At 49.7% G+C, this 22,290-nt stretch overlaps 1 protein-coding gene across 4 annotated transcripts; it reads right to left on the minus strand.

Moving 5' to 3' along the window:
* Positions 1 to 3,413: 3,413 nt before the first annotated feature.
* On the minus strand, positions 3,414 to 21,308 carry pum1 (pumilio RNA-binding family member 1). 4 transcript variants are annotated; one of them, XM_048992716.1, is made up of 22 exons: positions 21,197 to 21,308; positions 11,528 to 11,871; positions 11,362 to 11,430; positions 11,140 to 11,239; positions 10,860 to 11,053; positions 10,595 to 10,767; positions 10,232 to 10,502; positions 9,805 to 9,880; positions 9,626 to 9,727; positions 8,698 to 8,849; positions 8,472 to 8,610; positions 8,245 to 8,379; positions 7,758 to 8,084; positions 7,261 to 7,497; positions 6,813 to 7,080; positions 6,594 to 6,723; positions 6,337 to 6,471; positions 6,107 to 6,244; positions 5,886 to 6,011; positions 5,676 to 5,797; positions 5,206 to 5,398; positions 3,414 to 4,921 (listed from the first exon to the last, which is right to left on the minus strand). In XM_048992716.1, exons 2-22 carry the CDS (start codon positions 11,858 to 11,860, stop codon positions 4,790 to 4,792), a joined length of 3,552 nt encoding a protein of 1,183 aa, XP_048848673.1. In that variant the 5' UTR covers positions 11,861 to 11,871; positions 21,197 to 21,308; the 3' UTR covers positions 3,414 to 4,789. The 4 variants fall into 4 exon arrangements, with proteins under 4 accessions (XP_048848673.1, XP_048848672.1, XP_048848671.1 ...); XM_048992715.1 differs by having other exon boundaries at positions 7,716 to 8,084; XM_048992714.1 differs by having other exon boundaries at positions 7,716 to 8,084; positions 11,140 to 11,242.
* Between the last annotated feature and the right edge of the window lie 982 nt (positions 21,309 to 22,290).

The raw sequence follows: 22,290 nt of genomic DNA on the forward strand, positions 1-22,290 counted from the left end.
TCTCTTTGCCGTCCAGTTCCCTCCTGTGCATCTTGATTTAGCTGATTGCTGAAGTAGTGTTAAATTCCAGTCATTTACCTGACGTTTATGGTGGAGGGAAGGGTTACAATTTTGCATGTGTCTCCTAGGGATTTGAACCCAGGTAATGCTCTCCTTGATAAGGTACAGAAATCTGCTATTTGCATTGATGTTTTCCATCTATATATTTTAAGGCCAGTTTCTAACAAACCTTTACTACATAGGTTCATTTGGTGGTTCACTCACCTGAATGACTACATGGCCACAGACTGCAAGCTTAACTGTGGCTGAAATGGCTTTTTGTGAATGCATTGTCAGGAAAACGGGCGCAGCCCTGGTACAGTTTTGTCCCCCAAGGTACAAACAACATTAATGCACCCCAAATGGTACAAATTGGTACCATTCGGGGTGCGTGGGCCAATTCAGCGTCCTGCTGGTCCATTTCTATACATTAAAAGGTATATTTACCTACAGCTAGTGTACAATTGGCAGACCCTTGAGGGTACAGCCCAGGAAATAAGTAATTGTACCCTCAAAGGTACAAATTGGTACTTTTTTGGGATCGCTCTCCTTTGCAGACCTCGCCCTACTACACCGTTTCAGGCGCTTCCCCTTGAGGTTCGAGGCACGTCGCAGACAAACACAGCAGCGCTCCTATTATCGCCATCCGCATACAATATTACACATATTTTAAATTTAGAAGCACGGGATCCACCAGTCTTTCCCATAAAAGCTGTTAACGTAATTAACATTTTTCAAGAACACCTCGTGTTCGCAGGTACTAATTTATCTCGCAACATATTACATGCAAGACCTAAAACATATTTTATTGGCTTATTTATTGGCTTTTATAAATACAGGTGTACTTCCGTGCCTTTTGGAAATGATAGCGATAAAAACAGCGAGATTAACAATAAGTAGTATGCCTTGAATCCCGATTGTAGCTTTACGAAAAATGTCATTTGAATGATTATCATCATTAGTCTTTTCGATAAATATAAATTACACAAATCCAGCAAATTATTGTTACATGATCCTCCATTTATCTTCCATAAACTCTTATCTTGTACAGGGCTGAGGTCAATGTCAGCACAGAGGCAAGGCAAGGGTACACACACATACACGCACGCGCACACACACACACACACACACATACATTATGGGCAACTGAGAGACAACAGTATGTTTTAATCACCATAGCAACCCCCACCCTATTCGTGGGTATAGGGTAGTTAACGTATTTTATACCCCGCGAAAAATATTTATTTTTAAAATTAATTAAATTAAGATAAGTAAATATGTGCAAATTATTTAACCACGATATGTCCTTATTGAACGTGCGTAACACATGAGCCAATGGTGTCATGACGCACACGGCGGCGTTTATAATAACCGTGCATATGTGAAGTGGGGAGTGAGTCAAGCAGTTTGTTCCGACGGCGTTCGAAGGACATCGACAAAGATCGGCACCAGTTCGGACGCTTTTCAGTCGTCGCGGTCGGTGGTTTTACGAGCGGCGCCTCATGGACTGAATACTACAGTCAGAGCCGCAGCGCAGAGAGAAACGTGGCGAGTAGCCGAATACCGCTTCACTGTAAAGGTCAGGGAACGCGGGCGGGGAGGACTCCTAGCTTTCATGGAGTATACTGGCTGAAGCGGTGGGGGCGGGTACCTCTAATTTGTAGCCAGTGAATTAAACGGCTACAGATTTAAAGACTGCAGTCACAATATGTTTACACTTAGCGTGTTTTTCTGCTATTCAGTAAACGGAGTGTCAAGGCGCATTTCGATAATTAAATCAATGCAACACCTGCTTTTGAACTACAAATAACGTCCAGACAGACACCAATCGATACAAGGTGCCCCCTGCAGACAGAGCGTAAGATATCGAACACGTTGAAGAAGTATTTATTTTAATGAAACATTCGTTTTAGAGCTATGCCTGTGATATCTGTGTGATTCCCATTCGGCCGGTTCCAGCTGGAAACTAAAACTAAAACAAATGCCTTCATGTGCGACCAGAGACATCAAATTAATCACAATTAATAAATGCAGCTTTGAACCAAGACGTGCTGGATGAATCATTTATCTGGGCTCATCTCGCTGTCCTTTGCCTGTTTTAAATGAATGGCTCAAGTGGCTTCTTTGTGATGTGTAGGTCACATACACAACACTGTCACACGCGGGGGGGGGGGCATAAAATTGTGTCCAAAATTTGGTGGGGGAGGCAGTATTTCTAGCTACTTAGCAGGAGCAAACTTATGTCAGGATCAAATATGTGTGTGAGTTTTTATGAGTACTAAAAGTACTTAAAATAACCAAGTAGCAGTTACACCAGCAAAACAATCAAGCGATAACTGCTGCCGTTACTTTCATAAATACCCAAGTACGCAGTGACAGGCACCGTGTTTAGAACTCGTTTCCATGACGATTCCACCGTAATATATTACACAGGTTTGTGACGTGTTTTGAAAATTTGGACCAAAAGCTAAACCAATTAATCAGAGTACAGGCACCCGTCTACTTATCAGAGACAGTCAAAGGTGCACTGCTGACCAAAGCTAAACTAAACCGAGGAAATTCTTGGCAAAGGGACTGTAAAGCACGACTTCAAAGTTTCAATCACTGTTCTTAGCTTTAAAATTAGTCAATCAACCCTTTGCAAAACAGGGATCGTGGAATGAAGTTATCAGTAAATATACAACAGTTGTTTTTGCCCAGAATAATATGTTACTGGCAGTGAAACGGTTGTCCCACATGGGGGACGCAAAACACATCAGTCTTTTAAACCTTTAACCTTCAGAGTGCCATTTGCTGGCTGTCCATTTTGGTTTCCTTCACCTACAACTTCCCCCACTACAGAAAGCTGCCTCTCTGTTCTAGAGAGTTTTACGTTTTCCATTAGTCAGTAACACATCGCTTGTCTTCCAGATTACCAGAAGAGATCAATGAGGATGTGATTAAAATGGAGGTTAAAGGTATAGTTCAGTCCAGTTAAGCATCCTGCTGTTTCTACCAAAGGCCTTATATTCGGTTAAGTCTGGAACAAACTTGTTTGCCTTTTTGGTTTTTTCCCCACTACATTCCCAAGTCTGCAAAATGTATGGATCAAAACACACTAATACTGCAATAAACAGCCACACAAAGAAAAAAAAGAGGGAGATGGGCGAGATGGACAGACACAGCAGCTGAGATGCAGGACAAGAAAAAATTTCAGTGCAAGTTTAAAGAGAGGGAGCGCAAACCTCAATAAATCAGCGGAGCTACACAGCAGTAAACGGATCAGGATTCGGATGGATCAGTCAAATGTTTACAAATACGCAGCTGAATCACAATCTATTTCCTAACGCAAATCGGCAGAAAGCCTAACAAGCACTCAAGCACACAGACAAATATCAAATTTTAAGAGATTGTTTCTTTCAAAATAAAGATCACACATCGTTTAGAGACAATCTACAACAAGAGTTACAAAAAATAGTTGCCCAGGCAAATAAGCAAACACAGGATTTTGTTTACTATACACATATGGTTACAAGTGTGCTGGCAAAAAGTTCATTGGAAATATACACAAGGCTTTCGGAAATGTACACCGCATAGTGTTCCAAATCTGTATTTCATCAAGGGAAAAAAGACAGTATGTTACAATCACTTACAGGAGACACGAGAATGCAGATACTGGTCTTTGTACAAAACATGGGTTGAGCCCCTAATGTGGGTTACAGTGGAACCAAAGCTATCTTGTCTGCATCACACAACCTCTTTAAACCCCAAGAAATGGAAAAACCATCACTTTAAAAATCTTAAAAAAAAAGGAAAAGAAAATGGTCACTACGTAACGTTCTTCTAACGTGGGTAAATTGTGGGCGTTTAGTTCAAAATTAAGTAGTGACACGTTAAAACCATGGAGCATTTCTGTTCTTTGTACAAGTGATAACGCTGTATAGAAAGGGTTTTTCAAAACAAAACTTGATATTACAATTTACAATATACAACAACTATGCCACAACCAAAAAAAGGGTGAATATACACTGAAATGCAGAGGTTTCTATTATTTTTTTTGTCTTTTTCTTCATACGAAAAGGGTTGTGTAAGCAATTCCAAGTTTTCCACATTTACATTACAGGTGGTTTACAAATGTACAATTATACAATCAGAAGTATATGTGTTCACTACTAGGATACATTATAGATACAGATTGAACATCAAAAACCAGAAAACTACAAAGTTTTATATATATATATTTATATATATGCAAAAGTCTACACCAAGTATACACTATATAATTATATAAGCAAGACCAGAAAGTTCTCCCATGCTAAATAATCAAAAATGTCTGCTTTATGTTACCAAAAAAGAAAAACGGCCAAAAGCTTAGCATTTTAGCTGTTCTCGTGATTATGGACGATAATTCAGATGAAAATTAGGTCTTTTTAAACTTAAAATATTCTTCTGTCACGGCAGTAGAAAAAGAAAAAAAAAAAAAAGGAAAAAAAAAATTCAAGATGTCCAAAAATCCAAGAAGTTACCCCCTAAGCGCGGAAACGCAACAACAAGGAAACTGAGCATGCCACCGTTAGGCCTTATATCTATGTACATCTATTCTATACACCCAGAAGATGAACATCACACATTTTTTTAATTAAAAAAAGCAGTACAGATGATCGACTAGAGTTACGAGGCGTTTCGTAAAAGGAGCGAGCTGACAGGGAGTCACCTAAGCGGACAGGAAGAGGTGACCGGCAGGCGGCCCCAATAAAGACGGGGGGGGGCATTACATGATGCCGTTGGGGGGGCCACAGATGGAGCCCAGGTCCACTCCGTTCTTCATGTAGTACTTCTCCAGCTTGGCCAGGATGTGCTTGCCATAGGTGTACTTCCTCAAAGTGCCGATGTGGGGCCGGATCTGCACACAGGAAATCAGGCGGCATCGTTACAAACAAACCGAACGACCGAAACAAACGCAAGGGCCGAACAAACGCGAGGGCCGAACAAACGCGAGGGCCGAACAAACGCGAGGGCCGAACAAACGCGAGGGGCCGAACAAACGCGAGGGGCCGAACAAACGCGAGGGGCCGAACAAACGCGAGGGGCGAACAAACGCGAGGGGCGAACAAACGCGAGGGGCGAACAAACGCGAGGGGCGAACAAACGCGAGGGGCGAACAAACACATGCACACAAAAGGCTACCTTGTGCATGACGATCTTGCGCTGTGTGGGCTCGGCCACGTCGATCATCTTCTGCACCACATAGTTAGCGTACTGGTCCTTCATCATGGTGTATAAGGCACTGTGGGGGCCATCGCTCACGCTGCACACCTCGTCCACCAGCAGGGCGCGCTCTGTCCGCGAAGCGTGGGTTACACACTTCTCCACCACGTTACTGGGATGAGGCGGAGGTCACAGTCAAGCTCAGACGGGAAACTTCCAGACTAATTAACCCATATCGCCCATCTCATCGGCACATTCTTCAAAACCCATGAGGCCCCACCCCCATGCTAGCAGTAATGTGATGTCATTAGGTCATCAGGAGTGTAAGTGGATAATCTGGACCTCCTGACAAAATGCAATGGGCTGGGCAAAAGATGACATTTTACCAGGTATGGAGGGGCCCATATCGGTACAATTCACATTGCCCCTCCCCCCTCCGGCGGTCATACCTGGCAAACTTGTGTTGACTGAGCGCCAGCACGTTGCCACGGATCTCGGCCACGATCTTGCTCTTGTCCTCGGTGCGTCCATGCTCCAGCACGTGCTGGATGACGTAGTTGCCGTACTGGTCCTGCAGGGGGCGCCAGGGAGGAAGAATGAGACTGATACATGCATGAGGAGGTACTGGAGCCGGCCGATGAGACTGCTGGTGGCGTTACCTGCACCAGCTGCTCCGTGTGCGCATGCAGCTCCTCCAAGATGGACAGCGTCTGCTCGGGGAGACAGTGCTCCAAGATGCGCTGAATCACCCGGCAGCCGTATGGGTGGGTGGAGAGGGCAAACACCTGGGTGGGGGGGGGGGCAGAGTCCCGCGTCAGGCAGTGCCCCCAGACATGCTCACACCTCCTGCAGACCTGCACCGCTGCAAAAGCCCGCTCACCTGGCCCTTGAAGGCATCAATGATGAACTGCAAGGCATGCGGCTGCACGCATTCAATGCACTTCTGCACTACGTGGTTCCCATTCTGGTCCTTGACGCACTTCAGCACATGTCCGTCCAGCTCGCGCACCATCTCGCTCTGTGAACATGCACAACCCCCCCCACCACGTCACTCCCTGCCACACTACCCGGAGCTCCCCCGCGCCGCGGGGCGGCAGGCTGCACACTTACGATGACTTGCTGCTCAGACGGGATGAACTCCAGCGCCTTCTGGATGACCCGGCAGCCGTACATCTGCAGCGCCAGCGACAGCACGTGGCCCCGGATGCGCTCGGCCAGCGCCAACTTCTGGTCCAGGCTGCCAAACTGCCGGCCGCAGACACAGCGCGTCAGACACAGGTCACATCCCCACCCCCCCCCCCCACACACACATAAGTTTTGCAACGCTAAGAAGCACCGATGTGCAGCATGTTCTGTTTGGGACGAACCTCAAAGAACTTCTGGATGACGTAGTTGCCGAAGACGTCAACCATGAGCTGGTAAGCGGCTTGCAGGATCTCACTGAAGACCAGCTGCCTTTCTGCCGGTGTGGCCCGCTCTAGCTTCAGCTGGATGAACCTGGGGAGATGGAGCTTGGGTGAGTGTGCGGGTACACACACGTGTGTGAGGAAAGTGCCCCCCTGAGCCGTGCGGCCTTATAGGAGCACCTGGAGCCGTGCTGATCCTGGGAGAACTCCATGATGTGGCCGGCAATCTCCCGCAGCTGCAGGTTGGGGTAGCGGTTGTTGCGGAAGTCCTCCAGCAGCCGGCTGCGGCCGGACGGCATCACGTCGGACATGCCGTAGCGTAGCCGTGACGACGGGAAGAGCTGGCTGCTGGGACTGAAGAGGCTGGAACCGCTGCTGGTGTTCCGGTACTTGGCCTCCGCCCCCGGCGCCGCCGAGATGTACCGCCCGCTGCCATTGGTCAGGCCTCCTGGCAAGGGGAGGGGCCAAGCATGAGGTGGGGAAATACCGGGAAACAGAGCTGGCCATTCGCAGGTGAGTGACCGACAGCACACAGGGAGGGATACCGGAGGAAGTCAGGCTACCGTGTGACGTATCGGTGAGCTTAGTCACCGGGCCGATAAGCACCGTGTGACACACACAGACTCACCGAGGTTGAGGCTGGAGGAGGAGCCATGGGTGGACAGCGAAGGGGGAGGTGTCAGTGAGTGGGCAGGGCCTTGGTTGGGCAGAGGCATGCCCACGGGTCCGGGCGAGGAGGAGAAGCCCAGGCCATTATAGAAGCCGTGGCCGATAGGGGCCAGGCTGCTGGGGGGGCGCTTGTACAGGTCCGTGCTGCTGGTCAGGGAGTCACGCCGCGAGCCGCCACCTGCGCTGGAACTGGCCACTGGGAGGCAGCAGAGAGCGAGAAGGCACACTGAGGGACTGCAGTGCTATATGTACACCCAAGTGTCACTTTATACCTAGTCACAGTATCGCCATGACAACACATGCTCCAGATCCCAAAACCGCCTCCATGCCCATGCGACTTCACACAAAACATGCAGGAGACCCCAAACGCACACGCATACAGAGCCCCATGCCGGGCAGGATGCGGTGGTCTACCTCTGCGCTGGCCGGCCGCCTGCGGGGGGGTGGGGAACGCACCTGCAGTGCCGAATCCGCCCAGCGTGGCACCAAGCGTGGCGCCCAGCGAGGAGGACCCCCCGCCGCCAGCACCGGGGCCCCCAGGGCCGCCGTTGGTGCCGAAGCCCAGCGAGGTGCCCCCGGGGGGGCCGGCGGAGCCCTGGGAGAAGAGCGAGCTGCCCTGGGAGCCCGAGTTCAGGGAGCCAGAGCCGTAGAAAGAGCTGGAGGGAAGGCCACTGCCAGGCTGCTGAGCCGTTGGCTGCTGGGAGCCCAGGGCCCGGAAGGGACCCCCGGCCCCACCAGGAAGGCCCCCGCTGGCACCGTTGGCAGAGGCTGCTGCTGCTGCCACTGGGGGGAGAGGAGTGAGATTAATCACAAAGTATTAAGATCATCACAGCAGAATAAATAATGATGGGCTAGCGGGGGGGCAAAGCTACTGCTACACTGGGGGCTGGGGAGGCACTGATGTCATTACAGGTATTGACAGAGAAACCGTGGGGGGAGGTACCTGCTTGGGCGGCCGTGGGGCTGATGATGACGGAGGCAGGGGCCATGAGGCGAACTGGGCCGCTCCGGGTCCCAGTGCTTACTACCAGTGCACCAGTTTGGTCATAGTAGGCGGCAGGGGCCAGGACTGGGTAACCTAGGAGATAGATGGCATCTCACACAATATTGTATAAAATCACCCAATAATGCATACAGGGGCTAGAATGGGCAAGGTCAAAGGTCACCCACCAGGCACACCTGCAGCCAGGCCCTGTCCGAAAGCCAGGGCGGAGTTCACGGCGGCCGCGGCGACAAGCTGGTCCGTCTGCTGGCCCTGCTGGCTCTGGTTGGGGGTGAGGGGGCGCTGGTTCCCCCCTGCACGCATCACCTGGTAGGGGACAGGGGACCCAGGTCACACCAGGAACCCACAACCAGCGGTGATGCACAATGAGATTGGGACCGGAAGGGGCGGCACCTGCTGCTGGTTCTGCTGGGACTGGCTGGCTGCCTGCTGATTGGCCGAGCTGGAGGCTGCAGCCGCCGCCGCTGCCTGCTGCTGGAAGAGGTTGGCAGGGTAAACGCCCCAGGGAGTCACGCCGTAGTACTGGTGGGGCATCACGGCTGGACCTGGGGAGCGAGCGAACGCAGGCAGGTCACCAGCGTGCACTGCACAGCACAAACCCACTCGCTCCATCAGCATCACCCCAACACCACCGTCAGACCGACACATGGCTCTGTGTCAGAGAAAGACAGTGCTGCACAGACAGACAACAGGAGACGGAGAGACAGAGACTGAGACAGACTGAGGCAAGAGAGAGAGGGAGGCAGGAGGAGAAAGACAAGCAGAGCGAGACAGACAGACAGACGGGCGGGCAGAGAGAGAGACAGACAGAGACAGACGGGCGGGCAGAGAGAGAGACAGACAGAGACAGACGGGCGGGCAGAGAGAGAGACAGACAGACAGACGGGCGGGCAGAGAGAGAGACAGACAGACAGACGGGCGGGCAGAGAGAGAGACAGACAGACAGACGGGCGGGCAGAGAGAGAGACAGACAGACAGACGGGCGGGCAGAGAGAGAGACAGACAGACAGACGGGCGGGCAGAGAGAGAGACAGACAGACAGACGGGCGGGCAGAGAGAGAGACAGACAGACAGACGGGCGGGCAGAGAGAGAGACAGACAGACAGACGGGCGGGCAGAGAGAGAGACAGACAGACAGACGGGCGGGCAGAGAGAGAGACAGACAGACAGACAGACGGGCGGGCGGGCAGAGAGAGAGACAGACAGACAGACAGACGGGCGGGCAGAGAGAGAGACAGACAGACAGACAGACAGACGGGCGGGCAGAGAGAGAGACAGACAGACAAGCAGGCAGAGAAGGTCTACATGCCCCCATACTCACCTAGGGTGGCAGCTGCTGCCAGGCCTGCAGTATAGGGGTCAGTGCCAGGCGGGGCAGCACTGATGATGTAAGGATTCGGCACGAAGGCAGCTGGCGCAAGACCTGGGGAGGGTGGAGGGTTCTAGGGTCACAGGTCTCTGAGACAGGGGGGCACACATGGGGCGGGGGGGGATACTTACCGATGTGGGGCTGCTGGGCGGCAGCCAGGGCATACTGCTGCTGCTGCACGGCCAGCGCGTTTGGTCTCTGGAACAGCTGAGGTGGGCAGGCAGGTCAGTTACACCCCCCCCCCGGGAAGGGGGGGCTTCATTTTAGCTTTGACTCCCAACACAGACTACGAAAGGCGAGCTTAAATCATGACGTTACACTTCCAGCAAGAGGATAACAGCTTCATGCTAAACTGGAAATCTGAAATGCTCTGTGTAATAAATGTATACACTGTACCATAAAGACTGAAATAAATACACAGACGTCGCTAAGACGACCTGGAAGCACAAACCAGCAACTGGGCTTTTCCTGGCTTCATTTGACAGATACCTCTCTCATGGGTAAGAGCTGCAGCCATGGGTGGTGCTGGGAGTTGTAGTACAGTCTAAGTCAACCTACCTGCTGTTGGGAATTGTACTCAAACAGCCCCACGGTGGCGCCGGAGGAGTCGATGGGCATCTGACTACTCGGGTACTCAAACTGCAGCGGTTCCATGCCCACGGACTCCATGGGGTCCATGGGGACACCTTGAGACTCCACACCGGAGAAGTCCTCCACAGGCTTGGGCCCGCCGCTGCCTGTCAACTGGGAGAGGCCCTCCACGGGACCTTGGCCGGTGCCCAGCAGGTCCACCTCTGCTCCAGGAGGGGGGCAGTTCCCTGGGGTGCGGCTAGAGGGGAAGGGTGACGGATAAGCGAGAAATTACCCTCCCCGCCCCATTCCGAGGGTCGTGCGGGAGTGTGAGGCGGCTTTGCTGGGCACCTGAAGGGCTCCTTGACGTCAACGTCGATGCCATTCTGCATGGGCAGGCTGCCGGCGCTCTCCAGTCCATCTCCCTCCACCTCCTTCAGCTCCTTCAGCTTGTCCGGGTCGAAGGCCGCCTTGCTCTTCTTCTCGCGCTTGTCACCATCATCCACCTCAGGGTCACGGGGTCCCTGCGGGGAGGGAGGGAGCTGTGACTCCGCGCACATGGACACGCGCGCCGTGAAAGCGAGGGGAGCCTCGAGGGACGAGCAGGCACACTCACAAAGGCTCTCTTGCTCAAGCAGGGCTCCATCTTGTCCGCGGGGGAGGAACTGAGCACGTATTCTACCATGCTGACGCCGAGACCCCCGCTCTCGGAGCGCGGCGACAGCACGGAGCCCACCTCACCGCCGCCGCCGCCATGGAAACTCTGGCCAGGCCTCCGCTGCACCATGATGGGTTGCGACACTGAGTGGTCTGGGGGGTGGGCAAGTGGGGGGGGATTAGAGTGAGCGGGGCACCCGCATGACACTGGGCGTGCGAGGGGGGGGGGCAGGCCTTACCAGAGGTTCCCCAGGCGCTGTCCCGCCACTGGTCAAGGAAAATCCCCTTTGGTCCGTCCTTACTTGGGTCCTCTGGCCAGAACTTCTTTCCTGGCAGGAACTGCTACATAGAGGAACAACATCAGAAGTTAGGATCAGAGCTCACCCCCCCCGGGGAGCTCACCTTTCCCAGGGCCCGACCCGCAGCAGGACACCTCCACATCTCTCAGCCCAGGAACTCACCTCTCCCATGGCCCGACCTTCCAGTGCCAGGGCCTGAAAGTCGTGGTTCAGCTCATCCATAGATCGCACCTGGGGACCAAGCGAACGAATGTCTATCACTCTGGTGGCCAGGCGGGGTGGCAAGCAAGTACCTGGGATTGGCGGGCACACAGATAGCGTGCCTTACCTGGGTATCACCGTGGATACTGTCTCCGGTTGGCCAGCGGTGCTTGCCATTATTGTAGCCCACGACCGGCTGCTCTCCATGCTGCCGCTGGAAGAAGTAATCGACCATGGCATCATCCTGGGAACGCCCCCCAGGAGTGGCCTGGCCAGGGGGCAGGGCTTGGCTAGGGGGTGGGGCCTGAGGGGGCTGGCCCGCTGCAGCGGTTCCTGGTCCAGTCGTGAGCACCACAGGCATGCTGGGAGGTGCAGTCTCAAGGGGGGGCTGTCTGAGGTGGGGGCTGAAGGAGTCCTGCCAGAGTACTGCTTTTCTCTTCAACACGCACGCTACGCTCATTCCACCAGCACCTGCGGGACACGGGGACACGACGGGGACACATCAACACACCGAGGATCCCCGGCTGGTACCAAACCGACTGCACTTCTCGTAAATCACGAGGCAATGCGCTGGTGCTCTTCCCTGGATCCGACTTTGTACTTTGCCAATATCCACAACACTTAGAAAAGTGGAAAATTAGATTTCCAATAAAAACAAAAAGACTAACTTATCAGACGCTTGGTCTCCACAAAATCCGAGAAATGCTGTACACCGCGCAGCCAAGGTAGCCGGAGCGGAGGAGCAAACCCGAATGGGAATCTCACCCTGCTGTAAGGGACACCACCCATCCCCGTATCAATAATTAATTAATCTTGGCATTAATCTTGGTCCGTTTCAAAAAGCATGATCTTTACACAGAGTAATTTCTCATGTCATATGCTGTATATTCAATCCAAATCATAATTCACACTCAAAAGGGAGCAACACAGTTACAAATAAATTAAATTCATCTCTTAAGATCTCACCAAAAAGCCACCAGTGTGCAGATGTGAGAAGGCACCCAGGACGGGGTAACTGGGACCAGTCAGGAAAGCCCAGGTCCCACTTCTGCACAGGTCAGCCACTTTCAAGAATTTTTATTTATTTTTTAAAATTCAGGAAGCAGGGCTGGACGATATTTCAATATTATATCGCACATGCACAATATATCTGGCTGGACTCCAGCTTTCCGGAACTATACAGACATTTGTTTACGCCCATAATTAAAGCAGCGCAGTGGTGCTGCTAAAATATGAATGAAGTGTGGTTTGTGACGCCCAAAAGTTAATCTGTATAAACTTGGTGTATCACCCAGCCAAGTCCTCCAATTGTCCGAATGGGAAAGTTGTGATCAGCCACCAAAAACTCCCGGGGGGGGGGGGGGGGGGGGGGGTTGAACTTGGGGGACTTTTTCCAGTTTGCATTCGAAAATACTGAAATTGGACAAAAGTCCCACTTTAGCACTGAACTGTGACAAAAACTCACGTAAAATGGAGCAAGAAGAAAGAGGAATGGGTCAGTGGGAAAGCCGTGTGGCTCCCCAATGTTTCCGGAACAATCTTAAGAAACTGCTTAAGTGATGTTTGGTTATAAAACCGCACCCTTGACGTTAGTCGGCTAGCGGTATGAGCCGACAACAACGATAAGAGACAGCTAAGAGAGACTCAGACCAACCTTACAAAACAATATCGCACGGAAGATGTACTTAACTAAGAGCGTTTCGGGAAACACACTGGAGCGTAGAGACAACTTAAGGTAGGACTTACGAACGACGCAGCGATACGAAGGTTTCGGGAAGTCGGGCCCCGATTCCTTTTTGATTGAGGTTGGATTTCCGGCTGGGTTCATCTTTAGACTTTTCCCCAATTCCCCAACATGCAGCTTGTCCTCTATTATCTACCATTCCATTTCTCACCAAATTCCCATTCTGCCGCGACAGTACTTCAAGGTATCCGCACATCGGAAAGTCAGAGCACCAGGGAGGAACATATGTGAAGCTGCAAGAACAGAAATGGATGGATCATCGGCAGGAGCGGAATTATACATGACAGAAGTGACATTCTGCTCATACCCACATCACTCACACCCCCCCAAGGGAACGTCTCTGAATGGCATATTAATAAAATAATAAATAAAAAAAAAAAACTTTGATTTTGAGCTTTGAAAATCTCCATGATATGCGTTTGGACATTTTTACAGATGGAAACATTCGTTGAAGCTTAAGAGAAGTTTTGCTGCAAAGAGACACCCAAGACACAGGTGTGCCTTTGGGGGGGGGCAGTGGGGGTTCCATTAACACAGGGCTATTCATCACACGGACACAAGTCTGACTGTGAAGCGGAGGCACAGGTATTTTGAGGCACTGACGTCAGCTTTTATACCAAAAAGCTGCAATATCAGAGACCACGGCTGCTAAATACCACCATGACAGTGAAGGACAACGAGAAAGTCAGAGAGATGAGCTGCACTCCTGGTACACAGATTTCAAGATGAAGTGGAACGTTCCGAGGGCGAGCCTAACACACACAGAAAAAAAGTGGATGCACCATGTGCCAAACTGCATATCCTTCAGGAGCATACAGACGGCACGCATCCACGGGAGCGGAATCTTAACCAAAGTGACTAGGGTGCCGGATCGTCAGCGAGTGCAATGACCCGGGGACCCTCTGCTCCTCAGCACGCGTGAATAGGAGGCAGCGTGCCTCCACGCAAGGTTGTTCTAGAACATTCACAGAAGGGAAAAATCAACAGACGCATTGTCAGTAAAGCATTTTTTTTTTCACTTCACAAGAGCGTTTACTCACGACTGATTTTAATGGCTACAATATTTCCTGATAAATCTCAATAATGGACCTGGGTTAAGTGAGAAGCTATTAATAATGATAATAATAACATCACCTAGCCATAAATCTGAATGGGCTTTTCATTCCAGCGTCCTCATTTGGTGTCATTAAAATGATCCGTTTGTTACTGCCACACCAAAAAACTCACTAGAGATGCACCGATCGACCGGCCAGGGATTGGATTTGGACGATTTTCAGCGTTCGCAGCCCAGACCATGTATTTCTGATACGGAACCAGTGCGTTTCGCGCCTGCACCTCACGTCATGCGCACGGTGGAGCGTGCAAGAGCCTCACGGCTGCTAGCACACTCACAGCCACACGCTAACATGTCGTCTGTGAGGAAGCTCGTTACTGTGAGGGCAGACGACACAAAGACTGCAATTTGTAATGCATGTAAAGCCAAAGTAAACCGTGGGGGAACCAGCGTGAAAACGTGGTGAAACTTCAGAGGTGAACTTTAAACTGATTATTAAACATAAACTAGATAATGTTGAGAAGGGATAATCATTAAAAAAAAGCTAGCTATGGTTTTTTCCTATGACAGAGTAAAAATGTTTTAGTGAAACTTTAACCCCCTGCGCTATACGGTCAGTACAGTATGAAGGTATGAAAAAGCCTGATCTTGATCTAGCTCACTAGCGATATAAGGACTGTATGTGCATAACATGCGATGTTGGTGATGTTGGTATTAGTAATATCCTGCACCTATTATTTGGAACAGAATAGTACACTTCAGTTATATGGAGGCTTGTAATCTGCGTGTTTTTATTTTAAGGCGAGTTAAAAAAAAGGAGACAAAAGGTCTCCGGTGTATTTAAACACACTGGGAAATTAAGTAAGTAACTGACATTTGTTTAGTTATTTTAATCTGTTGCAGTTGCTCTTGTTTGGTAAAGCAAAATGTGTCAGATAAAGCTGGGTGACAGCAACTTGTTTTCAGTCAAATGTTATTTGTACCTCTGTCCAGTCACAGGGCACTTTATTTTGGGACTTAAGTGAGAGAAAATCCTGCAACTTAGTGCAGTTTGGGGGACACTGTAAAGTTTAACAATTTCTTTTATCGTGAAAATAATTTTGCATCGAAGAAAAGTCAGAATCAGCAAAAATCGGTATCAGCCGGTTACACTCCGAATGGCTGAGAAAACTGCAACTGGTGCATCTCACCTTTAATACACATCAAATGTGGTTAAAACGAGGCAATTCCCTAAAATCACTTCGATTACAAAGGGTTCCGTTTTATCGCCGCTCACGAAGGTGAACACTTTAGGCCACATATTAAACAGCCGACTAGCAAAATTAATACCTGATGGGGTATCGTTTTTGTACTTGCACATAAAACGGCATTCGCATAGCGGTGCATCGCAGAAGGATCACATTTTCATTTATTTTAGCTGCCTTAATGACACTGTTTGCATGGCTCACCGTCAGGCCCGGGATGCCTCACTGACCGAATGACGCCTCTTCTGACAGCCAGAGGAGCAATTACCAGCTTTCCCAACAAACCGCAGCATGTCAACGCGAGAGGCGACACTGCCGCAGGACACACATCAGTCACCGCTGCCTGACAGCGGAACGGGAGACGGGTCAGAGCCCAGGACGGCGACGACAGCATGACGGCGACAGTGGTTCACAATGAGCACCGGATAAACTGCCCGCCCTGCAGTTTCACAGCGCCCTCGCACAGACGTCGCACATTTTCCACCTCAGTGAAATGTGATCAAGCATTTCAGCTGCTTTAAGTTCTCACCAATCAAGTTAGCAGGCTGTAACTGGGAAATGTCTCAAACGGCGGACGACACTGGTCCCATTTACAATTGTTTGTTTAGTTACCGGCAAGCAGATGGGCAGCTAGTTGTCCACACCTGGATCACTGCATCATTTTAAAAAAAGCATAGACAATCTGCAGTGTAAGACTTCATATCCATTCCCTGGTCCACACACTTTCGTTCTTTTGTAGTCTGAACTACTGCTTTCTCAACAGAATAACAAACAGAGGTTTATGATCCAAATCTTTAACCTACCATCCACTCGGTTCCAAAAGACATTATAAAGCAACTGTTCTCCGTCTACCAACATTTAACTGGGCATTAGCATTTTAAAACACTGCACCGGCGTGTCCTGATAATTACTGCAGGACAAGAAGCTATTACCAGTTTGTTACTCCAGTATGTGTAATATTACATCCAGATTCCCTGGTCGTTGCTGGGAAGGCCAACATAAGGCAGAAACATCATGCTCAATGGATTCTTTGGCTTAACTTATGGTCAATGTGTATCGACCTTTTAAAGAGCGTCCCTGTGACATCAGGCAAAGGCTGCCCTTCCGCCTGCTGGTGGTAGACAAGCAACCGCAGCTTCAGTTTAAGGGCAGGGAAGTTTGTTGCCCCGCCATAACTGAAAACTCAGGCAGGCCACAGACAGCCCCCGTCAGGAAGCACGGCAGCGATTTTGCGGTTTCACCAGCAACTGTGAACAATGAAGAGAGAGCACAACACAAAAGGATAAAACAGCACAAAAGGATAAAACAGCACAAAGATCGTAAACACTGCCAACATCCAGGTACATTAGCCACCGGCCAGTGGACGCTGATAGACACCATTTACTTACTCTCTGCAAATTGCCGTCTGCTATTGAAAACCACAGGATGCACGAGGCGCCGAGAGCCAAAACATCTAAGCGATGGCAGAACAGCCTGCAGAGGGCGTCGGCGTGCCTGTGCTCAGAGGGAGTCCGCGTGAGGCGCGCGGCCTTCATCTCTCAGCGAAAGCTGCGTCTGAGCCGGCCTCCGTGCAAAGCCTGAATCACCTGCATTACAGCCACTCAGACTCAGGTCACGACTGCACTAAGCCGAAACAGGCCTGAGCGTCGCCTGCAGTATTATCCAACAAAGAATAATTTCCCACCAAATAAGAATTTCAATTAATTTAGATCCCAAGGCATCAAAGGCGCCCTCTAGGGACTGGTTAGGGCAGACCAGACAAACACACGTCACCCATCCAGCGCAAGCCTGAGCGAGCAATCGGGGAGGAGTGCAGACCTTCTAAAGCTGGGAGATCCAATGGCTTTTTTAAAAAAAAATAACACTGCCGGCTGCAATCTGTAGCTTATGTCTTGCAATTTACGGCAGAAGAGCAAAGCCAACAAGCGAGATGACGCCGTCTGCCAGGTGAAGGCGGGCACAGGGGTTCCCAGCGTCAAACCGCACACAGAATGGCGGCTCGCCAGCTGCCCCCACCAAAGTGCCAACAGACCCAAAAGTCATCATCACCTACAAATGCTGTTAAAGCGCCTGAATAACATCACAGAAAAGCGGTAAGATAGCAAGGCATCATGGGACAGAGCAGGGAGACCCACAGTGGGGGCGGGCAGCATTTAAAATGGGAATAAAGTAAATCTGAATATCTGCTGGAAAACGCAGCAACTTCACCCTGAAACAAACACAAAGAGAAAGAATGAGGCAAACGGAATATACCAAATCTAAACGGAATATACCATCTGAATTAATATACATGAGAGAGTGATACTTTGTTGCCACATAGAGGAAGTCAGAGCAACGCTGTCAAAAGAACGTCAATTGCCGGTGACATGGAGCACCCCCGAGGGACAGTCGACGCCTGTCGCTGACTGGCTCTGTGAGCGACTTTCAATACATACCTACAGCACGAATCCAAGTGCTTCACTATTACCCTCCTGAATGGGGGGGGTTACAGATACAGGAATTAAAGTGCCTTGCAGATGAGACCCCTCCATGAATTTTCATAGAGCTGAACAAACAGGCTGCAGATCAAACCGCCTGAACAACGATAAAACAAAGGAGAGCCAAGCACTGATTCCACATCGGTGTCTAGCAACACCTTGTGCACTGAAAAAAAAAATACGACAAATCCTTCTGGGTCTATCTGTAGCCCTCAGACAAATCACTGTGACGGCGCTTCATACTGGACAAAAGCTACTATATACTAGATTAAGAATTCTGGAGAAACAGAGTGGCCTTTGGTAAACTGTTTGTAAAACAGAACAAAAGATGCTACATGCACACTTAAAAAGTTTGTTCCTAGAATCCCCTTTCAATTCTTGAAAACTACATAGCTGTCAAAGTGGGAAAGAAAATAAAGGATAACAGACCAGGATTCAACTGTGAGGCAGACATGCAGAAATCCCAGAATGTGCTGGGTACAGCCACACAGGCCAGCAGCCGAACGCTGCGGTCCGCACCCATCCCAACACGCGGCAAACTAAATATCACTTTAAAATCCTGACCCTTAATAGTCGTGTCATCACGCTCACGTTCGGCGGGAAATCTTTATTTAATCCGCATTTATTCAGCCTGTCTGTTACGTTTCCCTCTTCCTCATTATCCGGGAAGTTGTGGGTCATAACACAAGTTTTGACCCACAACAGAGAATTATGAAGGAGCAACGGGGGAAAAATAGTAATTAACAAGACAGAAAGTTTTAGGAATCAATTTGGAAGGGGAAAAAAAAAGTGCGAATGGAAGTGACCTGGCAAGTTTGGTGAGAGATACTGCAATGACGGGTAGGGGGGCAGCTTCAGAGCATGTCGAGTGTGTATATGTGTGTGTGTGTGATTACAGAGAGCAGGCAGCAGCACAGCTGTCCAGCAGCAAGACACACAAAAGGAACGGCCCACTTTAAAAATGGCTGCCATGCAGTGCCCGACCTGGACAGCGAGCACCACACAGACACTCTCACAACAGGATGACCAAATCTCTCAGACTGAGTAGCGGGTATCGCACGGCACGTCCCGTCTTCTTCTGAAATATGACGGCATATTCGGCACGAGGTTCGCGTTCGAACACGACATTCGCGCCCGGCGCTCTCTTCACAACTGGACCTGATGTGACTGACAGACGCAAGAGCCAAAAGCAATTCAGAGAAATGTTTCATCCAGATGGCAGCAATTTACAGCCTGACACAAACCTCTGTCCTATCAAAACACATTTATATAAAAAAAGGGGGGGGTTCTGACCCAGTTCCAGAGGACACTTGCATTGTCATACTATATTAAGGATGCGGAAAAAAATGGCTCCTATTTTCATTCTGGACACAGACTCAATGTTCAACATCCAGGATACCTGATGTCAAACTCCGGATGAACTTATCACTTTAATAAGCTCCAATTAAACAGGAGTGTCAAACTAAATTTACTGTCACCGAGGGGGGGGTCACTGTGTTGAGGCCTTGGAACTCCGAACAAACACCGCCCACCATTTTTACTTGCGCCCCCTCAGGCCGCAAGCCCTGCACACTGTGGCTCATTGCTATGTGAAAGATTGCTACCTGGTTTAGTTCACTGAATATAAAATGTAAAATTTCTCCCAGGTGAGGTTTGTAATCTGCTAGTGTATGAAAACTGGGAAAAGGTGGAAACAGACAGTGATATATGCAGACACTCCATCCTCTGCACAACTGCAGATAAAAAAATAATGCATTAAAATCACTAAGAATAAAGTTTAGTCCATTTTAATGCTACTTTTTTTTTTTTTAAATAACCTTTTCATTCCTTTTTTCCACACTGCATGACAATGCTGGAGTTTCCCCCTCTGCTTGTGAAGATTCAGTTTCAAATTGTTCCATCAGTCCCACCCACAGCCCCTGGCTATAGTCACACAGGCCGAATGCCTTTGAACTTGTGTAATTCGCAGCGTTAGGTGGATCCACATCATTGGTGGCAATCTGCAGGTTAGGGGGAGGACACTTGGGGCTGGGGAGGCTGGCACAGCGGAGGGTGGCAGCTGGGTTTGGGGGATACCTAGGAGTATAATCTAGTGAGGGGCCAAGCACAGCAAGATCTAAGCCCTACTGAGGTGCCACCTAGAGACCGGAGCTTGAATATACAGGAAGCTAGTTTGGAAAATGTTATTGTGAACCATTCTCTCAGTGTGCAGCACAATTACAATAGTGCAGGAAGTCACCTTTCGAAAAAAAGGTATATTATATAAAATCTCCAGGCTACTGGACATTCATGCATACAGGTTTACCTCAACTGGAGACCCATTATCCTACGGAAAGTGAATCACATTGTTACCTTAAATAGACATACATTTCAGAAAGAGGGAACATGTCGGTCCCTACTGACAACTCGGCCATCGACATGATCGAAGCCCCCCCTGCACCAAAAACTAACCCGATATAAATATATATAACGAGAAAGTATGGCGCGCAAAAGCCTGCTCTTTGTTAGTCCATTTGCACATAACCCAGAAACACCCGGAACTCGACAGTCACTCGTCCGCCACTTCCATGCTGATCGGTACAGGCACCGTCCCGGAAACGTGAATTACTGGCCAGCACGAGGTTAATCATTATCAAAATACTAATTACCACCTCGCGGCAAAGGGCTGCACGCCGCCCCAGTGCATCTGACGCTCGCACCGAATCGGTAACGTTAGTAAACAAACCGAAGTTGCCTGTCAACATGAACAAAACATCGGCAAATGGAGACGACGGCGGCAAGCGGCGGCCAAGCCGCTCGGATCGGAGGGCGAGCTCAGCTGCGAGATCCGGAGATACGCCGACTGGGGCTGCTGCTGCTGCTGCTGGCTAACAGCAGCAAACACAGGCAAAATGCCCGTCTCCGGCGACAATACATGGCCTTCGCTCAGCCAAAGAGGAACAGATCAAACCGGTGCACACAACACTACCGTCGCGAGACGCCGTCTTTCGGAAAAAGACATTATGAATATCTGTGCAAACTCAACCTGTTCCCTGGCTCTGGGGGCTCCTACCGGTCTGCATGTAGGTAACGACAACAATAGAGGCCCAAGCATTCGGGACAGGAAGACAGATACAAGAGAAGGAAGAGACGGGAGAAATCCGAGGGGGGGGGAGCAACACAGGTTGGAAATGCTCTTAAAATGCCCGTAAACCCGGAGAATCTACCAAATGCACGCGGCGTTTTTCGAAATGAGGTTTTTAGCGGACGCCCGGCTCCAGTCGACCCGTTTACTTACAGGCGGAGTGGGTGGATGGTAACGGATTTCAGCCCCAGAACTCTCCGACTCCCTAGCTTTCACTCCGACAACATGGCGACTCGGTGGGGGCAGGCGGGCGCGCTGCATGATGGGAAGGTAGGGCCGAATGTGCGCCTCACTGCGCCAAGAGGGGAGTGTCGCGCCAGCCCTTTGTTGTGCGCGCCGAGCGCTCATTCAAAGCTTTTACCTTATCCAAGGTACATATAAGGCCACTTCGCTGCCGTTCCGTGTTTTGCCATGCAACACACTTTTTTTTGTCATAGTTTATCGTAGCTTACGCTGAGTCATATTGTTGTAATACTCCATTACACTGATTAGTCTGGTCAGGCAAATTGTGCTTGGATTCGTTGTTGAAGAGACAGCAAGCATGACGGCTAAATAGTTTTACAAGTTCACTCAACATGCATGTCAGGAGAAGCAAATATTAATGTAATGGTATGTGTCGTTATTCGCTGATCACCCCCTCACCATAAAATCATCATACTCATGGTTTGATGCTAGCGATTTCAATGGAGATATTTTTGGTACGGAATGGAGCAGAAATCTATTTTGTCATATTACTGTATCACAGACACATTAATGCAGTTAAGATTAATCTGGTAGCAATACAATTTCAGAAAATAATTTGTCCCTATAGATTCCCCCATTTTAGTTCTAACCCCGAAATCTTAGTTAGGTTCTGTGAGACCTCCTTTTCATTTATATCTACGTACTTCTCCAAGTGCCCTAGAACCGTTTGGAAGGTGCACTGACAGGTTGTAGCAGTGGCTCGAATGAGAAACGCAAAAGCCACTCCTCAGTCAGCAAGGTCTCAGAGTCGTCAGGAGGGCCCTCCTGAACAGAACATTTCATCCTGGGACACCTTCTGGGCGACGCTGATTTTTATTCCTTGTGTGTGTGCGTGTGTGCAAAAGTGCAGAAAGCACTGCCTGTTATGTCACAAAATGTGTCACAATCAGGAGTCAGTGTCACTTAAAAGTTAAAACAAGGAACCCAGGAGAACAACTGTGCAAATGGACAACAATGAGCTACCACACGATGACACAAGCAGACGGCATCTAAAAACAAATCTG

The sequence above is a fragment of the Brienomyrus brachyistius genome, chromosome 23 (genome assembly GCF_023856365.1).
Source record: "Brienomyrus brachyistius isolate T26 chromosome 23, BBRACH_0.4, whole genome shotgun sequence".
Classification (NCBI taxonomy): domain Eukaryota; kingdom Metazoa; phylum Chordata; class Actinopteri; order Osteoglossiformes; family Mormyridae; genus Brienomyrus; species Brienomyrus brachyistius.

Bases quoted from the DNA above. Each gene is read 5' to 3' on its own strand.
- pum1 (XM_048992714.1), bottom strand. From the start codon at position 11,860: ATGAGCGTAGCGTGCGTGTTGAAGAGAAAAGCAGTACTCTGGCAGGAC. The intron at 9,728-9,804 runs GTAAGTATCCCC...CACCCTCCCCAG, and splicing joins CGCCCAGCAGCCCCACATCG to GTCTTGCGCCAGCTGCCTTC. The intron at 6,472-6,593 runs GTTCGTCCCAAA...TGCGGCCGGCAG, and splicing joins TCATCCAGAAGTTCTTTGAG to TTTGGCAGCCTGGACCAGAA.